At 35.2% G+C, this 27,251-nt stretch overlaps 1 protein-coding gene across 3 annotated transcripts in view; it reads right to left on the reverse strand.

Moving 5' to 3' along the window:
- Positions 1-2,958: 2,958 nt before the first annotated feature.
- Positions 2,959-27,251, reverse strand: part of LMBR1 (limb development membrane protein 1) — a 180,539-nt gene continuing 156,246 nt past the window's right edge. For all 3 annotated transcript variants that reach the window (XM_027841033.1, XM_027841032.1, XM_027841034.1), the window contains 3 exons: positions 26,775-26,841; positions 8,431-8,592; positions 2,959-4,488 (listed from right to left, as the gene is read on the reverse strand). In XM_027841033.1, coding sequence (XP_027696834.1) covers positions 4,403-4,488; positions 8,431-8,592; positions 26,775-26,841 — 315 coding nt within the window. In that variant the 3' untranslated portion in view covers positions 2,959-4,402. The remainder of the gene's footprint in view (positions 4,489-8,430; positions 8,593-26,774; positions 26,842-27,251) is intronic.

A 27,251-nucleotide genomic window follows, 5' to 3' on the forward strand; every position in this document is an offset into this window, starting at 1 on the left:
AGTCATGGAGGACAATCATCCTTGCTTCTAAAATGTCTATCAGTGCTACTATCAGACATAGACTCCTAAACTGAATGGATCATGAGTCTATTCTAATATCCTGGTTAATGGAGATTTTTAATGTCAATGTAGACAGGCTCACAGATTTACATTTTTAGCAAGAGGATTTTGCCTGTAATAATAATTTTATCTGATTTCTAAAAATAAATTATTTTGAAAGTATTTACTAATTTGAATTATTTGTTCTGTCCATTAGGGTGATCAAAGGTTGACTCTCCTTACTTCTCTAGGAGCTCTTAATTAATCTGAGCTATAGATTGCTAAGCCTTTTGGAGTAACTATATTTAAGTTAGTTAAGCTTAAGTTAGTAGTAACTATGTTAAGTTAGTTACAGTATAATTGTCTAAGATTGATACATATCCTTAATTAATTATGATGGTTGAAATTTGAGGAACATAATTTATTTCCCTCCTCTTCAAAGAGGGGTCAGTGGTAGAGATAGTTTACCTTCCTAGTTAGTAGAGATGACTGAGGTGGGGGAGGGGAAGACTGGGTTGGGGAATAGAATGCCAGGCCTAGAATCAGGAAGTACCTATTTCCTAATCAGGAAGATGAGTATTTTCGTGTATGACCCTGGGCAAGTCACTTAACCCTGTTTGCCTCAGTTTCCTCATCTGTAAAATGAACTGGAGAAGGAAATGACAAACCACTATCTTTGCCAAGAAAACTCCAAATGAGGTCATGAAGAGTCAGACACAACTGAGATGACTGAACAACAACAAAAGAGAGGACTCATCATTACATGATACAAATCAAAATAACCTGTAATGCATTTAAACTTTTCCAACGGTTGTATTTAAGATTTTTAAAAAATTTTCTTCAGTACTTCCAAACCGAAATATGAAATGACTTTTTGTAAAACTCTTTAATTTCTAAGACATTTTAAAACAATCACACTCAAAAGTATCTCAGAGGAACAAACATGACCAAAAGATAAAACATCACAGTACAATCTATAAACAAGAATCATTTACCAGTGAGTTCGAAAATTTGTAAAGTAACATCACAACAGTGTGATTTTAGTTTAAAAGTTTAAAAAGTCAATACTGTCCATGTACTTATATTTTTCAAACAAAACAAAATGAAAAAGATCATATTACAAGACTCCTGCCATTGTGCTAACAGCAATAAAGAAGCCACATACCATTTTGGTCACAGTTTATGGGTACAATGACACCGGGGCAAGAGAGGAAGAAGGCTATCTATGTATCACTCACCACAAATGAGGCAGATGTCGATGTCACCAAGATCAGCAATAGAAGCACCTTTAATGCAGCTCAAGAATCCAAACAATTAAGAACACACCATCTATACCCAGCAGTAATTTACGGCAGTTCAAAGGATGTTTTAATGAAATATACATGAATTGCTTTCACACTTAGCTCTGAAGAGAGTTTTGTACATAGAAAAGTTTATTTGTATACAGAATGTACATTAAGCTGCTAAATTGATTTCAAATTTGGGTAACATGATAAAGCAGGAGAAATTGGTTCAAATGCCTTAAGCAATTTATTAAAAATAGTGAAGAACCAATTAAGAATGATCCAGCATATCACACTGCCTCCTCTCAGTGCTATTTAAGGTATCTTTCTCCCACTTAAGTGTGCTAATCCAAGAAACCTTTGTGACTAGAGCTTCTAACATTCCATTAAACAGATATGGCTTGATAAAGCAATCACTAGACTTAGTATAGTCTCTTGTATCAATGCCTATCTAAATGGAAATGAAAAATGGAAGTAATTATTAACATTTGGGCCTCTTTTCTGGAACAATACCTCTCCTCTTCCACTAACGGACAACTGAAAAGAGGAAGACTGTGATGGAGACTCTCACTAGTAACAGAACCGAAAGTTGTTTTGTTATCCCTCCTGCCATGGACCTTCAGTGCAAAAAAAAAAACAAAAACACAACATGGTGGGGAGAGGGAAGGGCTCAAGTGGAAGAGCTTTAAAAACAAATGTCTCAGAAGCAATTTGAAAAACAGATTATCAGAAATATAGGGGTTTTTTTTAGGATCTAAATCTATTGTGATTATGTAGTAAGCTGCGAATCATTTAATGATTTGTGCTCATCACAATCACCATCATCACTTCTGAAAAGCACTGAAAAACTAAAAAATGATGAAAATAAGAAAGAAAAATTTATCTTTTCATACTGTGTATCACTTGCTTCTTGCTCATATCAATTTTGGAAATAAAAATCTCTATACATTCCAAAAGCTTACAAATAGAAACAATTCCTCAAAAGATAATTTAATTTACTCACCACTTTTTTGACAGCAAGCCCATACCCCAGAGCTCTCTCTTCCTTTGAGTGTAGAATGCAAATCTAAAATGCTACACAGACACTTCTAATGACCAGACAACATAATCATCTAGGCTTCTGAGTCTATTTCCCTCTTATAGCCTTAATCTGATCTTATCTGTTAAATCCAGTTCATAAATCCTTCAGTCAGGGACTGTAATCCAATCTCCTATACAATGCATTGCACATAACTGATGCTTAAATTATTATTAATAGTGAAATAAGAAAGCAGTAGCAAGGCAGCTGATCTTTATTAATTACCTATGTACTTAATATTCATGGTACTATTTCCATTCAAATGAGACTGCTTCAGGACATTCACTAGTCCTGGATTCTTGTGGTGTTTAGAAACACTGAGTGTTCTTTCTTTCTTTTTTCTTTAAATCTATATTGTATATCTTTGACAGGCTTTGGATCTTTGTGAAGGGAAGTGAAAACAGAACAGTAGCAGGCTGCACAGAACAGAAGAGTCTTACAAAGTTAAAGTCATTTTCTCATCATTGGGTTCTAAATAAAAGCAAAGTTTCAAATGCCAAATATACACATTCCAGTTTTATGGAAACACACACACACACACACACAGACACAGACACAGACACAGACACACACAGACATAACCACTCACACTCACACACTTCCTTAAGTTCAGCAATGTGAAAAACAAACATTTTAGTAAGCATGTCTGAACACAGACAATCTATTCCCATACACATAGTGCATGTCTGTATATATAAATTGCATATATATGAATTGTGTGCAAATGTATCCATATTATACATTTTACATGCAGAACTCTGGGCATTTTACCCACATATGATAATGTTGAATAGGATTTTCTATTTTTTAATCAGTGGCATTAGAGTCAGCAAAATCATCTGATAGAAATAGATAATTTAAAAAATCATTACTTAGATCACACTGCACTGCAAAACTTTTCTTCTGTCAAGTCTGTTTCTGCATGGATTGTGGATGCAAGATTTAAAATTTTTTAAGCCTGACATTTAAGTTATTAGTATATGAAACAATAACTTAAGGACTAAAAAAGTGATATAGGTGGCTTATTTCACCAAGTACTTATATTTTGATCAGTTGTCAGGCCACATAAGAACAGGGAAATGATTTTACCTTACCTAAAGGCCAAGAAAACCAAGGGTACTTGGAGGCCATAAGGTAAAATCAAAATTACAAGTGGGATTCCCACACTGGCCACTGTTATAGGAGGTAATGTTGACTAGAATAGACACAATTTTATAGAGCAAATGTGACTACATAATACTTTACCATAGCTTTCTCTAATGCGAAACATAAGACATTTCTGTGGCTCTCTACCAAACACACGAGGCTCAGGTTAAAGAAGGAAGTTAATATTTGTCCCTTGGGCTCATCAGCTGATCCACATCGTCTGTAACAATTACCAGAAGCTAAAGCTCCTATTATTTAAAACTAAACCTAGAGGAAACTTTAAAAAGTCATTTCCAAATATTACTCTGGAATGCTAATCACTAGTTCTAATGTAGTTTACATTACAATAATATTCACAAGCATTTAAAAACTGCATTTTGGGTGAGATCTTCACTTACTTTCAAGAACACCTTCTACTAATGTTTATATAACTTTTGGTCCAGTTTGTGATGGACTTTAAATGAATCTGTTAAATATCTCAAAACCTGTTTTTTGGTACATTTTCACATTAGGCAAAGACAGAATTTTCCTAAATATGGTAATGAGGATGTTACTTCTATTGATGTAACATACTCTGTCTGCAGAAAAGGAATCGCATGTTCTTCTCAGGTTCCAGTCTTCAAGGAATCTGTATTAACATGTAAGTACAGAGTAGATCAAAAAGTCAGACTAGAAAAAGTAGAATCTGAAGTAACCAGGTTCTCACAAGTACAGTGTGCAAAATGACATTTACAAGCTGGAGTTCAAAACAGGAACCAAAAATTAGTACAAAAAATATTCTGATGATAGTGACAGGAATGTCATGAGGTCGGAATTTTCAGTTCTTCTGACTGTAAAAGATTATTGATTGTGTCTCTCACAGTGATTTCTGATGCCCATTTGCAGAAGGTTTGGTTGTTTCTGAGTCTCTTGCATTGTTTGAGAGTTGAAGTTTGTGAAGACCTGTACAGACATTAGAGATGGTGAGAAGGGGAAAAATTATTCAATACAAGTTCCCTTTGGCTTTTATGATTTGACAAAGTTTCACAGAAAACCAAAAACAAATTATCAGCATCACCCTGAGGTTACAGTCATTTTCTGGACAACATATTTGCTACTCTTCATACTTCAGTGCTCAGGAAAAAACAAAACAAAACAAGATGACATATATTCTGCTTTCTTTCACCAGGAGAACAAGGAAGTGAAATCAAAAGAGAATGCTGTGCTAACAGAGTTCTAAACAGTATAAGTAACAGGTGTTTTACAAAATGTAGGAAGAAAATAGTTCTCTCAAGGCTTTCTTAACACCCTAAAATTTATTTGTATATATTTTATTTTCCAAACATTCCAATGAACTGATTAACTTCCCTTATTGATTTCCCAGCAGCAAACCATCTGAAAAAAGAGTGTGGTATAGGGCAAGAAGAGAACTGAATTCGGAGTCAGACAGCCTGAGTTTGCACCTCACTCCCCTACTTGGCTTGTTGTTTAGTTCTTCTGCCCTCAAAATCTACGTCTGCAAAATGAGGGCAGTGGATTAGATGATCTCTAAGGTCCCTTCAGCTCTAGAATCAATGAACTATCTCTTCCCTTCCCTCTAAATCTTACCATGTCATTTCCCTGCTCAAAAACCTTCAGTGGCTCCCTATTAAGAGACAATACAAAGTTCTTCAGCTTGGCATTTAAAGGTCTTCACAAATTGCCTCCAACCTACCTTTCCAAACGTATTTCACACAAATGCCTACGCACTCTCCATTCCACCAGTTGGCCTAGTTGCTGCTGCCTGACCCAGGCAGTCTCCACCTCTCTGCCTCTTTGCACAAGCTGATCCCTCAGGGTAGAAGGCACTTGTCATTCACCTCAGAATCCGGAGACTGCCTCAGAAGGCCTCTTACAGGAAACCTTTCTGGGTGGCTCTTCTCCCATTACCTGGGCTGTGGTCACACGTTTACAGGCTGGGTTGTTACACGTAAACCTCCACAGGGCGGAGCTGGTCTTTGTTTTTCTTTTTATAACTAGGACCTAGCACTAGGCCTGACACATAGGTAGCTGATCAAAGTTTGTTGAATTGAATTGAAAAAAAAAATCCAAAAACCTCCTAAGTAAATATGGCACTGCAAAATGAGTGGTCAAGACCCTCCCCCATAAACAACAATCCTGAGAAATAAAAGGTTACAAGCAGGTAAAGAGAGAATAAACTTAAGTGGCCGTGAATGAATGCTTCTCTAACCAGTGGTGGCTAATATTATTTGGATGCCAAGAAGGGATTCATGCCTTCAGGATGCTGGGAGGCTCTGTGTGATTATTAATAGTAAATATTGATCTGGCTACTATTCTGTGCCAGGTAACGTGCTAAGCATTTTACATAAATTATCTCATTTGATCCTCACAACAATCTTGGAAGAGAGGTGCTATTATTATCTCCATTTTTCAGAGGAGGAAACTGAGTTAGACAGATGTCAAGTGATGTGCCCAGAGTTACACAGCTAGTATCAAAGGCTGGATTTGAACTCAGGTCTTCCTGACTTCAGTCCCATTCCTCTATCCACTCTATCATCTAGGATGAGGATAGCATAGAGCTACCGAAAGGCAACTCATTCCTCCAGGGAAGCTCTTTTAAACAAATCCCACTTCTAAATCTAGGTATGTTTTGTAGGACCTGTTTTTTATAATAATGTTTTACATATTTGTCTGCAAAAATTTAGATAACATCAAAACAGTATCTAGCAAAAAACAAAGAAAGTGCTCTGGTAAACCAATAATTAGGAGAAAGTTAGCCAAATATTACAATTCATGAATCAGCTACTGTTGTAACCATATTCAGAATCCAACATTTAAAAGCAGCATATATGAGAAGCTTAAAGGTATAATTGGAAATGTGATATAAAATTAAAAAAAAAACCATGAACCCTAGTTTGCCCACAACTCTTACAGATTCTGCTGCCCCCTTTATCCAAAAGGCTGACATAAGCACAGAATACCTTTGATCTTAGTTAAGTAATATTTTACCACTTTTATGAGGCTTCCTTAGCATAATCCTTCATCTACAAAATGATCTGTCTAAAGTCCTTCATTCCTAAGGTAGGAAATCCATTTTAAGCCCAATAATTCTCACTCTTGAAATGGCTATACCTGTTTGGAGGGTGGAGGGTGGGCAGGGAATATTACAAAATGTAAAATTGCTTAGTGATGATATGAACTATATATGGAGTGGATGATTCCTGCAAGTGAGTGGAGTTTGCCGGAGAACAGAGCCAAGTACCATTAGTTGTTGTTACAATGCACAAAAAATATAACTAAAGGGGTCAGTGGATAAGAGGAAAGGATAGGGGACCAGCTTAATGGAACAAAGGTGAAAGCTTTTCTTAGATTTATGATTTAATGCAATCAATCAGCAAACACTTATTAAATTACTTCTATGTGGCGGGCACTATGCTAGGTACTGAGGAAAATGATCTTCCTTGTTAAATATTTCTGGGTCAAAAAACACATTAGCTGGTTGGCCACCTACCACTGAAGTTAAATGTAGGTGTGCATTTTCTGAAATGACTCAACTTTGCAGGGTGGGGTGGAAAAAGTGAGTACCAAACTGGGAACTGAACTAAACATGGGTCTCAATCTCAGAAGTAAGTCACTTGCCACCAGGTGCAGGCCTGGATAAGTCGCTTAACCAGCTTCCTCATCCATAAAGCCATGATGAGGTACACCTGTGCCTTAAAGGGGGGCAAGCCTTCCATTTCTTTAAGGTTCTGCTTTCCATTTCATCTTTTTGTCTCCAGATCCAGGGCCTTAATAAAGATTTCCCCATTATCGACTGTTAAAAGTGCTACATAAATGTCAGTTGCTGTTATTACTTCATAATACTTTGGGATATGATGTCTTCAGTTTTTCTTCTGAGAATATTAAAAATGGAGAACAAAAAACAAAACCTGGAGTCAATATGGAAATAGATATGACCAATAGATTCTACTGAAGTAGATTTTTAAAAAAAACCCTTGATAACAATAATATTAGCTAACATTTATATAGTATTTTCTATGCAAGGCACTGTACTAAGTGCCCTATAATTATTATTTCATTTGATGCTTATAATAACCCTGGGAAGTAGGTGCTATTATTATTATATCAATTTTGCAAATGAGGAAACTGAGGCAAACAGAGGTTAATTGACTAGCTCAGGGTCACACAGCTACAAAGTACCTGAAGGCAGATGTGAACTTCCTGAATCCAGGCTCTTGACAATTTTTAACAGGGATCATTAGTCAAATAATGGCAAATCACCTGCACTCTAAGATGAGCTTTGTCCCTAGCTGATAACGGAATGCTTATATTTTTACCCTGCTTCATGTAGAGAATAATGGTTCAGCTGCCACCACTAAAGATTTATTCCTCATCCCCCAGCACCTGGGTGTGGGGATGACCCTGGGCTCTTTAAGGCTGTGCACTGAGCAACAGAGTACAAGCTCTGGCACAGCCTATTAACATGGAAAAGGACAAGAAACATGGCTACCAAGTAAAGTAATTGTCCAAGGAGCTAACAAAACAACAAACTTAGGTTCTGTATCAGGAGTTAGAGTACCCAAACACACTGAAGAAATCAAGCTTTCCTGAAGTATAAATTATAAAATATAAATTCCTGAAGTATAAATCACCCTAATTTGGGTCAAACCCAAGTTTCACAAAAACCAGTAACCAAAAAATTAGATTTAGTTTATAAAGAATATCGTTTATGATGGTAGTCATATTCTACTAAAAGCAAAATGACTGTACTTTGAGGCCTGGCTGGATACCTCAAAAAGGTTTATACACTGTAATCTCTGGATTACAGAAGATTTAAAATTAGCTAAAAGGTCTTGAATCAGCATGATAAACACACACATCCCTCCCCTCCAAGACCCAAATTACCTAAGGCCTTGAAGAGTTCTTCTCGTACAGCCGAGGTGAACTTTCTGACCAGACACAAAGTGGTCACAATGGCAAACAGCAGATTGTAGGATAATACAATGTAGAAATTCCCCAGCCAGTTAAATCTTCCAAAATCTCCAAGAAGATCAAACCTAGTAATTCCTGTCAAATAAAGAGAAAGAAGAAAATAACTCTTAATAAAATTCAGTATAAATGTTCATTAGCAACAATTTGAGATTATGATGTAGGACAGCAAATTCTGTTTGGTAGCATTTTTCTCATCGTTATTACTTCTGATTTTCTACTGGGTCTTTTAAGTTATATGATGATTAAATTTGTGCAATTAAGAAGAGATCCAGAATAACTGACTCTACCATTAATGTCAGAGCTATTTACAAAGCAACAAGAGGAAGGACAGGTGCTTAAATCCCTATCATCCTAGGGCAGGAATATGAATTGACCTGGGCTGTCATCAGTAAAAACTATGCTTACTGCCACACAAATTCACTAGGCAGCAGAACACATGTGGAGGATGGATGATGAGCAATTCAGCTACTGAATGGCCAAGAATAAAGACTCGGATGATAATAAGAGGATTTTGAGGACATCATGAAACGAAAGCTTAAGAGAAGAGCTGCTGAATGCTCTGAGATAACCATGAAACCAGTCCATCTGAGGGCACAAAAATCATTAATAGCCTATGTAAAGAGAGGCCAGAAGTAAAAGCCACGAGGAAAATGGAAAAGCAGAACAGTTTTGAAAATTACATATTGAATTTATTACATGCTTAAAAGAGTAAGTTGTTATACATAGAGATTCATATTTTGTTGTTCAGTTGTTTTTTCAGCTGTATCCAACTCTACATGACCCCATTTGGGCATTTTTTGGCAAAGATATGAAGTGGCTTGCCATTTCCTTCTCCAGCTCATTTTACAGATGAGGAAACTGAGGCAAACTGAGGGTTAAGTGACTTTCCCAGGGTCACACAGCTAGTCAGTGTCTGAGGCCACATTCGAACTCAGAAAGATGAGTCTTCCTGACTCCAGGCCTGGCACTCTACTGCGCCACCTAGCTGCCAAGAGATTCCAGTCCTTTTTTTTCTGTTCTACTTTGTATATGGAAACGCTCATTATATTTGGTGTTTGTTGAATTTGGAACAAAAAGAAATACGATTTTCAAATATATACAAATATGTATATGCATACAATACCATAAAGGTATACTGCCTATATTTAAAATGCTAAAAACAGTCATGTATCACAGAGGTATTCAAAATAACACAAAAACTCCTGCTTAAAAGAGATCCAAATACTACTAACATTTCTAGACCTCAGTTTCTTCATTTGTAAAATAAGAAGTTGGTAAATGAACCCTAAGGTTCCTCAGAGCTCTAAAAGTCTATGATTCTAACTAGTAAGCAGACTGTGCATCTGTAGAAGATGATGCACGTCATAACTTTCAAAATACATATCGTCTTCCAAGATATCACTCAATGATATTTTTATTTTCTAAAATTCTACACTAATTCTACTAAATTCAATAAGCATTTAATTAGGCATTTACCTCACATTAGGTTCAATGTAATTTTGTCTCATTAGTTCTCTGACTTCATGACACACTCCTAGCCCAAGAGGTTTCCACAAGCTTTGAGTACCTGACACCAATCCCCCATCCCAGTAGCAGTTCAGTGGTCTGTAACTTACAACTGAGCTGTGAAAGCTGTGCCAGAAGAAGAGAAGGAAGTTAGTAGCAAGAGTGGGCTGACAATTCTTAAAGGGTTGGAAACTATGTCGAACAACGGGAAAAAATCTTTCTACTAAGAGACCTGGGGGCTCACTCTCTTCTGCCATTCCTTGGTCCAAGGAGTCAGGCTCAGGTACCAGAAGGAACTATTCAAACAAGAAGTCTCTTTTCATAGGCTTATTGGTCTCCAGGAAAACTACACAGGGGGCAACTAGGTGGCGCAGTGGATACAGCACTGGCCCTGAAGTCAGGAGGACCTGAGTTCAAATCCAGCATCAGACCAAACACTTGACACGTACTAGGTATGTGATCCTGGGCAAGTCACTTAACCCCGATTGCCAAAAACAAACAAAAAAAAAAACCACCACACAGAAGGAAGATAGCCTTTTCAGCTATTAGTAAAATCAAATTGGGGCCCATAAACCATTACACTGATAATCCCTGTTGAACATCACCTTGAAAAACCTACACAACTGTTCAATTTCAACAATTCTTCAAGGATGAGATATAGTCTTAATGTCCCCCCTCTTAATGGTATTTATAACCTTAAACAGTATCTAAAATCTTAAAGTGCTAAAAAAAAAAAACTTCCACGTTGTTTCAAAAAAAAGCCTAATTTAAAACTTTTAAAAAGTAAAGTACATTGAAAATCAGTACTGCAAAACCTATATTGTTATAAAAAATTAATATAAATTATGACACTGCATTTTAACTTAACTTTTCTTACTGACTTATATTTTACATCTCCTAGTTAATAGCATAAAAACTACATATTTTCTCTTTACAGAAATTCATTTCTACAAAAGAAAAATGGACAACAATGATGAGTAATAAATCTCAATCAGGAAGTTCCTTTTATTCAGCTGTAGTATTTAACCCTAAAGCCAGAGTGCCCTCAGAGGGTCTGGCCAACAACAAGATAAACTCTCTTCTACCACAGAACTAACAATCACTTTTCCTCAGCATCTCACTCAAGTATGTCATATGTACAATTCCATGAATGGCAATCACCCCTTCTAATCTATAGAGAACATATAGAACAAAACTTTGCATTTAAATAAGATCTTATTACTTCACCTGTGATACCACAAGTCAACAGAATTTATGTTTTTAACCCACCTGAGTCAACTTCTACTTTCAGCAAGCACATTCATGTTCATAACTAGCAAAGAAGTTCAGATATAATCTATATAGTCTGATACTCTAAAATGCTCATTAAAATAGGACTAATAAATCATATTTTCCAGCGTATTACAAATGCAAATATACTGGTCATAAATTCATTTCCACAGCATGATAAAAAGTTGTTCTCAAATAATTGCTTTTCAAAATTTCTGATTTCTGCAAAGAACACACCCAAATCTTTGACAAACCAATTTATAAATCAAAAACATCTTTGGCAAAACTTAGGCATAAGCCAATTCTTCCCTCTGCAAACTCAAATGTTTAGTTTGAAATTTAAAGTGTTTATGGACTCAAAATTGTTATAACTATTTGCTCTCAAAAATCATTATTTTTATTTTAGCAAGAGCGTGATGTCTTTTTTAGGAGCCATTTAAGGACTTTGTTACTACTAGATTTCTTGTAAATTGGCCTATTGCCCATCATTTGATTAATTTAAAACAAAAATTGAGGGATTTCTACTTTTGATGGGGGAGGGGACATTGTGCTTTTAAAAAAACTACTTACTTTAAACCTTTATTAAATTTGCAAACCTTTACTAGAATTTGCAATATATACATAAAAATGACAAATGCAAAATGCTTTCATTAGCCCTCATGCCATTAAAAATATGAATCAATGATTGAATTATGAAGATGACACTTTACTAGGACTAGAAAAATGCAAAATCCATTTGGAAAAACAAAAAGTCTAGTACTTCAAGATAAAGAGAAAAACTATGATTGAAGGGTGCATATAATTATCAGACATCTAATTTCTAAGCAATTTGATACTCCTTAGGAAAAAACTCAGAAAAGTAGATCAGTGGAACAGCCTAGGTAGACAAAAACAGTTATCATCAACAACAGTAGTCCAATACTTGATAAATGCTATTCATTAGGGGAAAGGTTCCCTTTTTGACAAAGATATATTTGGAAAATTGGAAAGCAATTTGGCAGAAATTTAGTTTTGACCAATGCCTTACACAACATACCAAAATAAATTAAAAATGGATGTGACCTAAATATAAAAGTTTACTCATTTAAAAAAAATGAAAATAAGATGAAGCACCTTTCACAACTTTGACCATAGGGAAAATTCTTAACCATACAAAGAAGGGATGGAGGTTATAAAATTTTAGCTACAATTTTAATTATGTAAATTTAAAAAAAAATTTTAAAGTTTTGCAAAAACAAATTTATTGAAGGTAGAATTAAGAGAAAAAGAGCAGAGTGTGAAAAATATTTGTGCCAAATATGACTGTTAAATAACTATTCTAGACTTCAATTTGGAATAAAGAAAGAAGTTAGTAAACTGATCCCTTTGGCTCCACAATCTCACTACTGGGCATATGCTCCAAGGAAATCAAACCAAAAACAAAACTACACCAAAATAAAGTTCAAATATATTAACAAAATATTCATAGTAGCACTCTGTGATAGCAAAGAACTGGAAACAAGGTAGATGGCAATATACTGTGTAGGACATAAAAAAACCATGGTATATAAAATTAATGGAATATTATTGTACTATAAGTACTATTAATGTACTATGCAAATTTAAGGAATTTAGAGAAATATGGGAATATTTGTATGAACTGATGCACAGGGAAAAAACAGAACCAAGAGAACAATATACACAATGACGGACAACAGGTCACTAAAAGGAAGTTAAACTCTGAGGAATGGAAAAAGCTAATGAAGATCAAGGAGAAGAGAAAATAAAGCATTCCTCCTTAACGAAAAAAAGGTAGGTGACTACTAGTACAGAATATTGTATACAAGGTCAAGGTATGATATCTGTATTGCATGTGTTTGCTTAATTGTTTTTTCTATTTTGCTTCTGACCTCTGCCTCCTTTAATCTACCCTCCCTTCTATCAGCCTCTCTCTTTCTCTTATTCCCTTCCTCTCCTAATTCCCTGTAAGGCAAGATAGATTTCTATATCCAACTGAGTGGATATTCTCCTCTTTGTGCCAATTCTAATAAGAGTAATGTTCAAGTGTTGCCCACCACCCCAACCCTCCCATCATCCCACTGTAAAAGCTCTTCCTTTCATGCCTCTTTTATGTGAGATAATTTACCCCATTCTACCTCTCCCTTTCCTCTTCTCCCAAAGCATCCCCCTTTCTCACCTGTAATTTTATTTTTTAAATCATCCCATCACAATCAACTCACATCCATGTCTTCTATCTACATATACTCCTTTGAACTGTCTTAATAATGGTAAAGTTCTTAGGAAATACAAGTGTCATCTTCCCACATCGGAACACAAACAGTTTAACCTTATTGAATCCATTATGATTTCTGTTTCATTGTTTTTTTTTATGCTTCTCTTGAATTTTGTATTTGAAAGTCAAATTTTCTATTCAGCTCTAATCTTTTCATAAGGAATGCTTGAAAGTCCTCTATTTCATTAAATATTCACTTTCCCCCTGAAGGATTATACTCAGTTTTGTTGCATAGGTTATTCTTGGTTTTTTTTTCTTGCTCCCTTGCCCTCTGTAATATCACATTCTAAGCCCTCCAGTCCTTTAATTTAGAAGCTGCTAAATCTTGTGTTATTCTGACTGTGGTTTCACAATATTTGAATTGTTTCTTTTTGGCTGCTTGCAATATTTTTTCCTTTACTTATGAGCCCTGGAATTTGACTAGACTATTCCGGAGAGTTTTCATTTGGGGATCTCTTTCAGGAGGTGATCAGGGGAGTCTTTCAATTTCTATTTTGCCCTCAGCTTGTAGGATATCAGGGAAGTTTTCTTTGATAATTTCTTGAAATACAATGTCTAGGTTCTTTTTTATCACGGTTTTCAGGTAGCACAATAATTCTTAAACTCTCTCTCCTGGATTTATTTTCCAGGTCAGTTTTTTTTTTCCAATGAGATATCTCACATTTTCTCCCTTATTTTCATTCTTTTGATTTTGTTTTATTGTTTCTTGATGTGTCATAGAATCATTAGCTTCCAGTTGCCCAATTCTAATTTTTAAGAAATTATTTTCTTAATGAGCTTTTGTACTTCCTTTTTCATTTGGTTAATTCTGTTTTTTTTAAGGTATTTTCTTCATTATTCTTTTGTGCCTCCTTTATTGAATTATTGACCCTTGCATCATTCTCATTTCTTTTCATAATTTTTCCTCTACCTCTCTTATTTGATTTTTAAAATCCTTTTTGAGCTCTTCCAGGAATTCTTTTTGGGCCTTTGACAAACTCACATTTTTCTTTGAAGTTCTGTGTGTAGCTATTTTGACTTAATTTCCATCTTCTGTCTTTGTGTCTTGCTCTTCCCTGTCACCGTAATATGGTCAGATTCTTCTTTTTGTTGTTTGCTCATTTTTTCCAGTCCATTTCTTGACTTTTAACTTTATGTTAAAGTTGGGCTCAGCTCCCTGTGTGAAGGGGGCACTATCCCAAGCTTCAGGCCTTTCTTACTACTGTTTTTAGCACTACCTGTGGGTGTCTGTAAGTTTTTGGTCCTTCTAAGGTGATAGGATCTAAGGAAAGGTGTGGTCACTGCTCTCCTGGCATATGCTCTGGTCTGTGAGTAACCACAAGCATTTTTTTTCACCATGGAACTGTAAGCAGAACCCCTGTACCCCTGCCACTACAAGTGCTAATGAGCTAAAGCTCCTCTTAGCTCTTAGACTGTGAGATGGAACTGTGTATGGGTAATGAGTTCTGCATGCAGTCCCAGCAAAAGGTCCCCTGTAATCTCCTTCTGACCAGTTGTCCAACCTTCTTGCCATTTGTGGATTCAATGCCCCCAAAGCTACTACTGCTGAACTGCCTACAAGGCCTGCTTCTGGTATTGCCAGGGCATAGCCTGTACTATGCTTCAGGGCTGACCACCACTCCATTGAGACAACCTTTCCTGTTGACCTCCTAAGTTGTCCTAGGCTGAAAAATTGTTTCACCCCACCCTCTAGTTAGTTCTGCTGCTCTAGAGTTTGATTTGAGGTGTTATTTTAAAGTTGTTTGGAAAGGAATTTGGGAAAGCTCTAGTGAGTCCCTCTGCCATCTTGGCTCCACGTTTAACTGTATTCTAAAGAAAACTCTTCCCAGAGGATGATGGGAAATAAGGCATCAATAAAACATTTTTTAAAATATTAAGCAGTAAACATATCAGTTTATGCATAGTTCAATCTAGATTTCACCAGAAATACTGCATTTAGTTTTAAATCACTAGCTAGGACCAAAATTATGAGGGAAAATCCTGAAAGAGTAGGATTTGGTTAGAGGAAAGGGGAAAAGATAGGTTAGTAATATGCTATGGTCTACTGAACAGGTCTTTTCATTTGTTTCAGTCACCTAAAACTTTACTTATTCTGAATCATTACTGTGATGGGCATTCAAGATGCTCCCCAGTAGAGCTCCCACCTATCTTTTAAGTCTAATTTCATATCATTTCCCTTCAATTACTCTCTTTCCAGTAAAACCGGATACATGACTCCTATTTCATGCCACTGCATGAATAGTTTCCTTGTATCTGAAATGCCTTCTCTCCTCACCTTTAGGATGCACAGACATGGACATATCACATAATCCTGAGCTTCTTACAAAGTACAACTTAGGTGTTACCTTCTACATAAGGCCTCTCCTGACTCCCCCCTGATATGAGTGTTCTCCCCATCCTGAAATTACTTTGTATTGCTTGTGTACCTGTTGTACCCCATTCTCCCAAGAACTGTTTCCCTTCATTGTATCCCCAGCACTGAGCATGGTGCCTTAAAATTAGTGTGAACTGTATGTTTACTGCATTGTTTAATTGAGATCTGGATATTCCATGACTCAATTATTATTGGAAGAATGCAAGTATTAAAAAGACGACCCTCCGTTGTAAACAGCAGCCTGGACTCATTAAAATATTTGCATAATTTCTCCAAAGTAATTCTAAAATCACTGATTTTTTTGGGGGGGTAGGGTGAGGGCCACAGGGAGAGAGACCAACAAACAATAAATAGTTAGATAGTACAATGAAAAGAGGACTGGGCCTGGAGTCCAAAAGTCCTAAGTTCAAATCCTGCCTCAGACACTTACTAGCTATGTGACCCTGAGCAAGCCACTTAACCTTTGTCTGCCTCAGCTTTCTCAACTGTAATGGCAGTACCTACCTCCAAGGGTATAAGGATCAATTGAGATGATATTTTTAAGGTGCTTAGCACAGTGCCTGACACATAGTAAGTACTTAATAATTGCTTCCTTCCTTCCTTCTTCCCTTCCTCCTTTCCTTCCTGAATGAGGAATCTGTACTCTCTGTATCTCTCAATTCATTTGTATGATCATGAAAAACTGCTTAGTACAGCCTTCATAAAATTGGAGATTATAAAATTTCTGAGGGCAGGTACCATGTTTTACCTCTTCCAGTATTTAGAATATCACACTCCATACCATAAGCACTTCATAAATTTTTAGCGAACAAATTAAAACCTTTCCTGTAATTGAAGACAATACTTAAGTCATATATTCAGCCTTCTTTGGGCTAAACAGATTCAACAAACATTTATGAAAGAAATGCCAGGTGCTTAGAAAGATAAAAAGTTTAGAGAATAAAAAATTCCTGACCTCATGGGGCTTAGAGTCTTTTACAGGAATGAGAAACATGCATTCATGACAATGCACAATAACACATGATAAATGCATTTGGAAATGAAGTCTGAGAAGGAAGGCTGTCTTCCACCAAGGAAACTTGGGATAACGTGGTGGAGGAAGTCTCATTAGAGAAGAACATTAAAGTAAGGTAGGTACTCAATATTTGAAGAAGGGGAAGGAGGACATTGCAGGGAAAGAATAGTATAAACAAAGGCAAGGTACATGAAGGTGTATAACCTTTTCTCAAATAGGGTGTAATTTCTTATCTGAGTTTGATAACAGACCCTTGTCAATGTGCTCATCATTTTTATAAAATATCCTAAAATTAAACATACTACTCCTTCAAAAGTAAGATTCATGTAATATACAATGTCAGGATCATTTCTCAATTTTTGCATGTATTTCTTGGTGAGGGACAGGGACGGAAGAGTTTGAGGAAGTCAGAACTTATTTCATCAATGAGGAGTACTCCCAATGTGGGACACTTCCTTCCAATGAATACTTTTTAATATTATGATGGCTTTTGGAACTACATTGTCTATTAACAGTCTCCTTAGTTGGCCTGTGCTCTGCTATGACCCCTGGCTCTTTCAGCATCCAGTATTCTCAGTGGTGTTTCTATCCTTAGAGCATAACCCCTGTTATCTGTTGTTTCTATAGTTCAGCCAATTTTGGTATATTTAAATTTTTCAAGATTAATTTGAATGTGTTTCTATCTTTAAGAGTATAAACCCACAATTTAATTACCTTAAACTTTTATGTACTCTGATTACTTTTCCTTGGGAATAGTCACATAACTCTCATGATCTTCTTATTTTTAATCTCCTGCTATTTAATAAATAGTTAACAATGCTATTCTCATTCCTTTCCAAGTTTTTGCTCTTTTCCACTTGAATACACTGACTATTCCTGATATATTCCATGTGGAAAAGATAAAACAAATGTCTTTCCCCCACTCTTCTTAAAATGATTGTTAAAATGTTATCAACATCCATAAATAGGTAAGATCTGTCAGTTTTCCGAAAAGTAAAAATGCTAGTCGCTGTCTAATAATTGCCTTAATACTCCCACTAAAAAACAAAAATTAGTTTCTTGAATATCATACACTTTACCATACCCTTTAACAGTTAATTACAGCTTGTGAGCCTAGTTTAAGAGAAAACAATCAATTCCTTCTGTTTGATATCATATAACTTTCTGTACTATAGATAGACTATTATCTCTTAGCCTGATTCTAAGCACTATCCCAAGCAGAACCAATTTTTTACTTTCTTGACTCACACTCTTGTTAATACAATCAACCAACTCCAGTAGGTGGACCAGGAAAATATATGTTTTGGTTTAAGAAGGTATTCAGATGTCTAAGCTCTGATTTGGGGGGAAGAGAATAGAATCTTAAATCATATTCACTTCTATCTGACACTGTTCTGAACAATGGGAAAGAGAGAATAGGGAAGGAGAAACTAAGAACAAAGCACACTGTATGGGCATCATGCAACTCCTATAGTAAGTTCTCTAAAATATACCTGAGATGCTCAGATGCATGCACAGACAATTGGGAAATGACTACACTAAAACACAAAAAGAAATTAAAAACAAATAGAAGAAAGGTTCATACATTCTTCTAGGATAAGCAAATAAAGGAACTGGCAATTGTTAATTTCATTATTTGTCCAAATGCAATAAAATACAATTTTATGGGACACTTGCTCATCCCACCTTAAAGTGTTTATGGATTGCATACACAAAAAGACTACTGTAAAGATAATTGCAATGCATGTGCCAATATATGTGGTATAAGATAAAGAAGTAGAAAAATTAAGAACAGGACAAGAATATACCAAAACCAAATCTATATACAACTTGATACTTGCTGGCTTCACTGTGAAAATGAACACAAGAGAGGGCTATGAAGAATATATTGGAAAAGAGGGTTCAGGACTAAGAAATTAATGAGGCTAAATTCTTATAAACTACCAAAAGCCTCACTTCTGTGTATCACAAATACTTTATTCAAGAAGAGAGTTGGAAAATACTAGAAATGGTAAGAATTAATTACCATCACAATAAAGCATAATTGGTGATTCTTGACAAAAACAATTGATTATTGACAAGTTTATCATTTCAGAATCAGATGTTTATGTGCAGTCAAAACATCAGCTAATTAGACCACGTTCAAAATTAGAAGGAAAGATAAAGAGAAGATACCGCATATGATTACAATAGCTCCAAGCTGTTACCGCTGAAAAATGGGTAAGTAATAAAGTAAAAAGCTGATTCATTTTCACCATTTCTTACAATAGTTTAACTACTCAAGACCTTTAATTATCCTTGTCATAAACCAGACCCTATCTTAATTTTCAGTTCTGATCTCTACATTTTCACACACAGTCCTGAGCCTGACTAAATTACTTCCAAAGAGCCTTTTCAGAGTGATCCTTCTGGAAATTCTTTTCAAGTGAAAAATTCAAGGTTTTTCTAAAACAATTATGGTACTGACAAAAATCTAAGTAATGCTTTGCTCTCCCCAATTCCATCTTGCTAACCCCTAAAACTGGTTAATGTATTACTCCCTTCCTACTCCTAACATTGTTTGCCACCAAACAAGTGGTAATTGATCCACTACAAACTGATGCTATCTAATCTCAAAAGGGTCATCGCTACTGTATAACAACACATCTATAACAATTCATCTCTTACTATCGGCTTCCAAAATTACTATTCCAAATTTTTTTCTCTCCTAAAATCTCTATTTCACTTCATTTCTCAGTGCATGAACTTGGCCACTATTTTTCTAAAAAGACTGGGATAAGAAAGCAATCATCTCATCTTCTCTCGCAATTCTTCTAAATGTCTAGAACTGCATCTACTATCCTTTCCTTCCTCTTCCAGCCTAGAGGAAAAGGCAGCCTTCCTCTTTGCAAAGTCTTCTAGCTACACCAATGGAAAGGTCTTTAATCTTTCCCCTCAAATGGCTCCTTCTCCAGTCTACAAAAAAGCTCAGATTTCTCCATCTCCAAACAAAAAAAAATTCTTTCTTTAATTCCCATTCATATTATCATTCATATATTCTCTCGTTATTAAAATTCTCCATTGCCAAACCCTTTTCCTTCTTTAAATTTCTGTTTTTCAGTATTTAATTTTAATTTTAACCTGACAAACACTGAACACAAACTTTCCATATACAAAGAAGAAGAGGAAGAGGTTTATATATGTCAATAAATCACTAAACACTTATTAAACACCAGTGTCGGGCACTGTGCTAAGTGCAAGGGATCAAAAGAGACAAAAGAACGTCCTAGCCCTCTAAGAGCTTACAATCTAATGGGGGAAGCAACATGCAGACAAATATATACAGGATGTATAGGACATAATTAACAGAAGGAAGGCAGAATTAAGAGGGCTTAGGAGGAAGGGAATAAGCATTTACGTAACATCTACTATGTGCCAGGCACTATGCTAAGTGCTTTACAAATATCTCATTTTATCCTCACAATAACCCCGCAAGCTAAGTGCTGTTATTATCACCATTTTACAGATGAGGAAACTGAGGCAAACAAAGGTTAAGTGATTTGCCCAGTAAGTGTCTGAGGCTGGACTTGAACCCAGATTTCCCTGACTCCAGGCCCAGCACTCTCTCCACTGTGCCACCTACTGCCTTAGCTCGGGAAGACTTACATGAAAAGACAGAATTTTAATTGGAACTTAAAGGAAACCAGGGAGGTCAGTAGTTGGACCAGAGGAGGAAGAGTGTTCCAGGCATTGGGGACAACCAGAGAGAATGCCTGGAGCTGAGAGGAGTATTTTGTTCATGGAAGCGCCAGGAGGCTAGTGTCACTGGATTGAAGAGTATGTGTCAGGGAGTAAGATGTAAGAAGACTGGAAAGCTAGGAAGCTGGCTGTAGAGGGCTTTGAATGCCAAAGATAGCATTTTTTATGTGCCCCTGGATGCAATAGGGAGTGCAAATCTCTATCACATACAATTTCTTTAAAAGTATATAATAAATTAAACACCTCAGTTTCAATATCATCCATTTTATCTGACCCTCTGAAATTTTTCTCTTCTCTTCCATGCAATTTAAATAATGACTTATTGATGTTCTTGTCTTTTTCTTCTTTTTTTTCTTTCTTTTTTGGCATCATCATCACCAGTTCTGATTTACCCCACCAATTCTCCACCCCAACCCCTCAAAGTCCTCTCATGTAGCATATGTATTGGCCATATTTGAAAACATATATCTCATTTTGCAAACTTAGTCTACTGCCTCTCAATCAAGAAAGGGGAAGCGTGGTTTACCACTGGTCTTCTGAAATCCTGGTTGGTCACTACATTGATCCTAGTTCTTAAGGCTCTAAGAGCTGTTCATCTTTACAATGTTATAGTCATCTTATAATTTTTTTTCTTTCTGCTCCCTTTACTCTGCATCAGTTCTTATTAGTGTACCCAGGTTTCTTTAAATCCATCTCTCAAGGCAGAGGTGTCAAACTCACAGCCTATTTGCCCCATAACTCCAAGTACAACCCAAACCAGATTAAAACACACCTGAGGGGCAGCTAGGTGGCGCAGTGGATAGAGCACCAGCCCTGGATTCAGGAGGACCTGAGTTCAAATGTGACCTCAGACACATAACACTTACTAGCTGTGTGACCCTGGGCAAGTCACTTAACCCCACTGCCTAGCTAAAACAAAACAAAACAAAAAAAAAACATAACTGAGAAAAGTTTAAAAAAATTTTAAAAAACAAAACATAATGTAAATTTGTATTTTTCTAAGTCAATATGTGACCTAGAGGGATCCATTTCTATTTGACTTTGACACCACTGACTTACAGCACAATAATATTAATTATATTCATATACAATAATTTGTAAAGCTATTACCCAATTAATGGCCACTCCCATAGTTTCCAGTTCTTTGCTACAAGGGAGAATGCTAGGTGGTGCAAATACCAGGCCTTTATCTTTGCCAAGAAAACCCCAAACGAGGTCATGAAGAATCATAGATGACTAAAAATAACTGAACAACAACAGAACGCTATCGGTATTTTGTATACGTGGGCACTTTCCCTCTTACTTTTATCTCTATCAAACTTCTAAAAAGAATAGTTCATATTCATCACCTTTACTTTCTCATCACTCACTTCTTTAACTGTTTGCAATCTGGTTTCCATCCCTACCAGTCCACTGAAGCGTCCTTTCCAAAAGTCTGTGTGGCACCACTCAGATATAGCCATTTCCTTATGCGTATGAGCTAGCAGCAATGGAAGCTGTCCGTCCACAATTAATTTGGGGGAATGTGAAGCCACCCTCAAGCGGCACGGTATAAAAACATACAACAGAAAAACTGAACGCTGCAAATTTTGTGCTCTATATGGAAATCAGACAGCTGTGTGTCAATATCATATTCTTCAACCCGATCCCCTGAGCACCTGTGCCACGACAACGCTGGGCTTGGAATCAGAAGCTCTCGATTCAAATCTGGCCTTTAGCACTTACTACCTGTGCGAGATCAAGATCGGCAAGTAATACCTCTCTGTGTTTCAGGTTCCAGATGTCAATCCTCTCATTTAAATGCTAATTCCAAGATGAAGCCTTCCCGGAACCTATCCAACCCCAGCCTGGAAGGTGGTTTCTCCATCATCAACCTTCTCACAGCATTTTGACTGTTTCTCCTTTGCACCTAATCCCATTCTCCCTTCTAACAGTTATTTGTGTACATATCTTTCTCCCCTTTTAGAACATAAGTTCCTAGAGGGCAATGTCCGTGCTGTATCTATATTTGTATCATAAATAACAAACAGTGCCTGACATAGAGCTGGTTCTTAATAAGTTTGAGTTTAATTAATCTGAATATTTGCCAACAGATTTCTGACCATGTAGAGCCAACTAGCCTTACTGTCCTGGTGATATTTTCTCAGTCAGAGTTTTATGTCCTTAAATCTGAATAGTCTTCAATACTTAGACTATCAGCTTTTAAAGAACTGGCGTTTACTTAGTCAATTCTTTCTGATACTTACCTACATATTTCTACACTCAGGAAATATTTTTTTAAAAAGGCCTACACAACAATCCAAACATATACACTCACACACATCTATAAATATATATACACATATGTATGTGTGTGTATATATATACACACACATACACACACACACACCCCCAAATATATGTGTGTAACAATCATTATTTATCTTTAGTCATGAGCTACAAGAACAATAAGGACCAGCAAGGGAGAGCCAAGATCATACATTAAATTTTTTTAGTACTAATGTATGACACAAACCAAATACAACTTTTTATGTTACTAATGGTTTTTCATTATGGATCCAAGTGAAATCTTTGTTATCAGCCAAATGTTAGGTATTCACTTAGCAATTAAATGTTTGGTTGCTTTTATTTTTCATTTTAAAAAGTATTTGTGAAAGTGTCTTTTCTTCCAGTGTTAGACAAAAAGGACTGGAGAAGGAAAGATTTAGAGATACATTTACGAAAGCCCACATAAAGCCCTTTTCTAAAAAGATTGGTTTTTAAACAGACTTCCCTCATACAGGAAACAAAGGGGAATAATCCACTTTATCTCCCGTAAGAAGATGACAGATTGTATGGGCATTGGATGAGAAATGTGTGGGGAGGTGATTAAAACAAATTTAAGGAGCATTTGGGAAAGTGACAGAATTGTTATCTAACAGTATATGTACAATATTTAATCATGTCTTAAATGCGGAAGATATATCAGTAAGAAAACAAGGTAATTAACAATGAGGAAGTTGGTAACAAGAAGAGTTGGTAAAAATACCTTTGAAGTCTACTGGTATAATTTTTTAATGTATTCATGAATTTTATTTTGACACAATGGAGACTTCTTGATCTGATTTACATGAATCATTTCTGGGAATCCTTTTCACTTTCAGTTAAAGAAGATTTTGAAATACAGTGTACAAAGTATCAATCAGTATAAGCTATATCCTCCTTAAGGCAAACCATGGAGCATGTAAACAACTAAAATGTGCTTTTTGGTCAGAATTTATTCTTGCTTACAAAACTATACCAAAAAAGCCTAATATATTTTAATTTTAGAAAAACTTGGGCATATGTATATAATGATAGGAAATTATATTTCAAATCTACTATGGTAATTTACCAATCAATTAAACAAATTATAGATGATATAGCTAAAAGGTCTAATCATAAAGTTTTGAAAAATTTGGGGCCTTCAAAATCTTCAATCTAAACATGTCTAAGCATCCAAATCAGCTAAAAATAACAGATTTAAAGAGTTTTGACAAATATTTAAAAATAAAGTTTCTTTGTACTTTCAGTGGGCTCTAATATCACAACTATTATTCATTTCATCTGTAAGAATATACATATGATTAACATTTTTATCACAACTTAATTATAAATGATATATTCAATATACTGAAAATATTCAACTGAGGGTCTCAATGTTCCTGAAACTAATACATATTTGTATAATTCCATTTTACTCTTTTATGTGAAAAAATCTAATATATCAATAAAACATGATTTTTTTCTTCTTAAAAAAAGTAAAACTAGATATCATTATAGTTACTAAGCAAAATAAAACTTATATTGTGCAATTCTAGTAAAGATCATTCATTAGTTATTGATGTATTTTTAAAATAGGCATAGAATGCTTTGACTTCTGAAGCAAAAATATCTCTGCTCTAAACTATTTGCCCCATTAAAATATAACTGACATCTAAGTTCTTTTCAGTATTATTTACAATTTTAAAAGTTACTGCTTTAAAAGGAAAAAAGGGAAGATTGATGTTATTATTTCCCTCACTATGCCTCACGTAAGGTACTAGTCATATTTCGATCTAAACAATGTAGTGCTGCTAGTTGATGTCACGGAGGGAAATGACACTGCACTGATGACCAGGATTTACTGGGAAGAAGTTCTGAAATAAAGAGAAAACAATTCTATAGCTTTATATTCAGTTGTTAAATACACACTCTACCCCCTGCCCTGGAGACATCATAGCTAGATGATCAAAAATCCTCGATTATAGTTGAGTACAATATCCACAACTGCCTATATTTTATCTTCTTAAATTCAAATACTCAATTCTAAAGGGTTAATATGTGAATTACTTGATAACTCTCTCTAGTTTGCCTTTCCCATAATGCTAAAACCCAGGTTTTTTTTTTTTCTTTTAGCCTAGAACCTTGCTTTTTTAATACTGTGAAAAGCCTCTATGAATCTGTTTAACGTATTTATTTCTTTTCATCTATTCAGTGCCATTGGGCATAACATGTAATGCAATGCATGTTGATATTTTGCAAAGCACCACATGACTCACTGTACTCTAATGCACTCTATTAATCCTGTTTGGACAGCTGGGTCCGGGCATTTGTTAGCTGCATTTTAATTGTCTTATCTTTCTTTTCCTTTCTTCTGTTTTATTCTTTTATTTATCTCTATGGCAAACTATTCAGGAATTTCATTTGTTGGTCTTCAAAAAGTGAGTTTTACCATTAATTTGTTTTCTTTGTATTAGCAACGGTGCACAGCGTGTACGCTTTTTTTTTTCCATAGAATCGGTTCATATTATGACCAACGGTTAATCTTAAATTACAGTGCATAAATGAATTATACAAGTGTTAAAATGGCATGGTGTCTTCAATGCCACAAAAGTTATTTGTGAAATGGCATAATACAAATAGTCAAATTTGATTTCAAATCACTAAACTGTATATATTCCACATTTTAGCGATAAGCATACCACAGGCAGATGTCAAAACAATGACATACCCTATACTTAAAAGCCAAGGTAATAGAAAAAAAGAGATAAAAGAAAGCCATATTAGCATTTAGAATAGTTCTTTGTCATGTTTATACAAAGTTTGAACTTTTTATAGAAAGATGAAATTATGCATAAGAATTGTGAGCAAAACTACAAAGCTTGTTGCAATTTCTTGGCACAGCCTACATTTTTCCCTGATAGATGAGTTTTGCATAAATAATGGAAGTTCTATAAAAGCTAAAACTAAGGCAACTTAATATTGCTAGCAGTTTTAAAATGATCAATTCACCTTCGTCAACTAGCAGCATTTCCAAGAATTCCCCTAAGCTAAGGTATAGGTTTTTAGAATTTAATATAGTTTAACTAAAGAGAAATTTTATTTAGAAATAACATTTTGTGAAAGACTTGAGAAAGAAACATTCCATTATATTGCTTTGTAAAAGACAAACTGATTAAAAACAAGACCTGCTCAAATATGTGTGCACAAAGGAAAATTTTTCTTTAACTAAAAATATCACTGAAAAAAGTTTAGAGAATTAGAGGATCATTGAAAAGCTCTGTAAATCCAAAAATTAATACCAACAACAACATTCAAATCTCTGAATATTGTGGAAAAATATACCTTTAGTCAATATCTACTTCCCTAAATTTTAATGTTTTCTGGATTTAGCTTAAATATTATTTCTAACACATTCTTGTCACATACTTAAAAAAAATTTCTATTATATTTTCTTCCCATTAAGGAATCTTTAAGTCTATTTGTACACTAGAGAACCTAAAAGGTGACATGGTCATGTGAAAACATTCATATAATTTGATGAGACAATGCTACTACATGAAAAATGTTTGATCTTTACTTTACAAAGTTGCTGGATTTGTTCCTATTATTCCTAACTCCCTGCAGGTTAAAGTATGTCTACATAAGAAGTGAGTATAAAGTAAATAAAATAAAGATGTGTTTCAGAAGGTGGTCAAGTTCCTAAGAGAAAAAATTCCTAATTTAAGATCACACATGAAAGTGTTAACCAAAGTTCTCAAAAGCAGAATGAAATTTCAGCTCATTTTTTCAGCTAAACTTACCCAAGGTTCTTGACATTACAGGTAGTGCAGAACTCAAGACCAAGATTGAAACACAATTTCCAATTATCTGTTTCAAGAAAGAAAAAAAGTTAAACAGCAGATGGAAGAAAAAATTCATTAGTTAAAATTCTAGAAAATTTGTAATCCTGCATTTTATATTTTGTTTACTCGTTAATGAAAATTTATAATTCTCAATATAGAACTGAAAAGCTAGTAAGAAATCCTTTTTCTGAGCATACATTTAACATCACATCCTGAATTCTTAAAAAATACTTCAGAAATACTATTAAAGCCATCACTTACCTCCACCACTTAAGAGATAACAGAATATGATTTATGGAAGTGAGTACTGACTGTGAACTTTAGGTGTTAATTTGAAAAAAATTATATATTCACTTACATATACCAAAAAATATACCAAAAAAATCAAAATAGCACCAAATTTTCTAAATTACTTTCCACAAACTTTCTCATTTC

This window comes from Vombatus ursinus, unplaced genomic scaffold (assembly GCF_900497805.2).
Source record: "Vombatus ursinus unplaced genomic scaffold, bare-nosed wombat genome assembly UNPS02014852.1, whole genome shotgun sequence".
Classification (NCBI taxonomy): Eukaryota; Metazoa; Chordata; class Mammalia; order Diprotodontia; family Vombatidae; genus Vombatus; species Vombatus ursinus.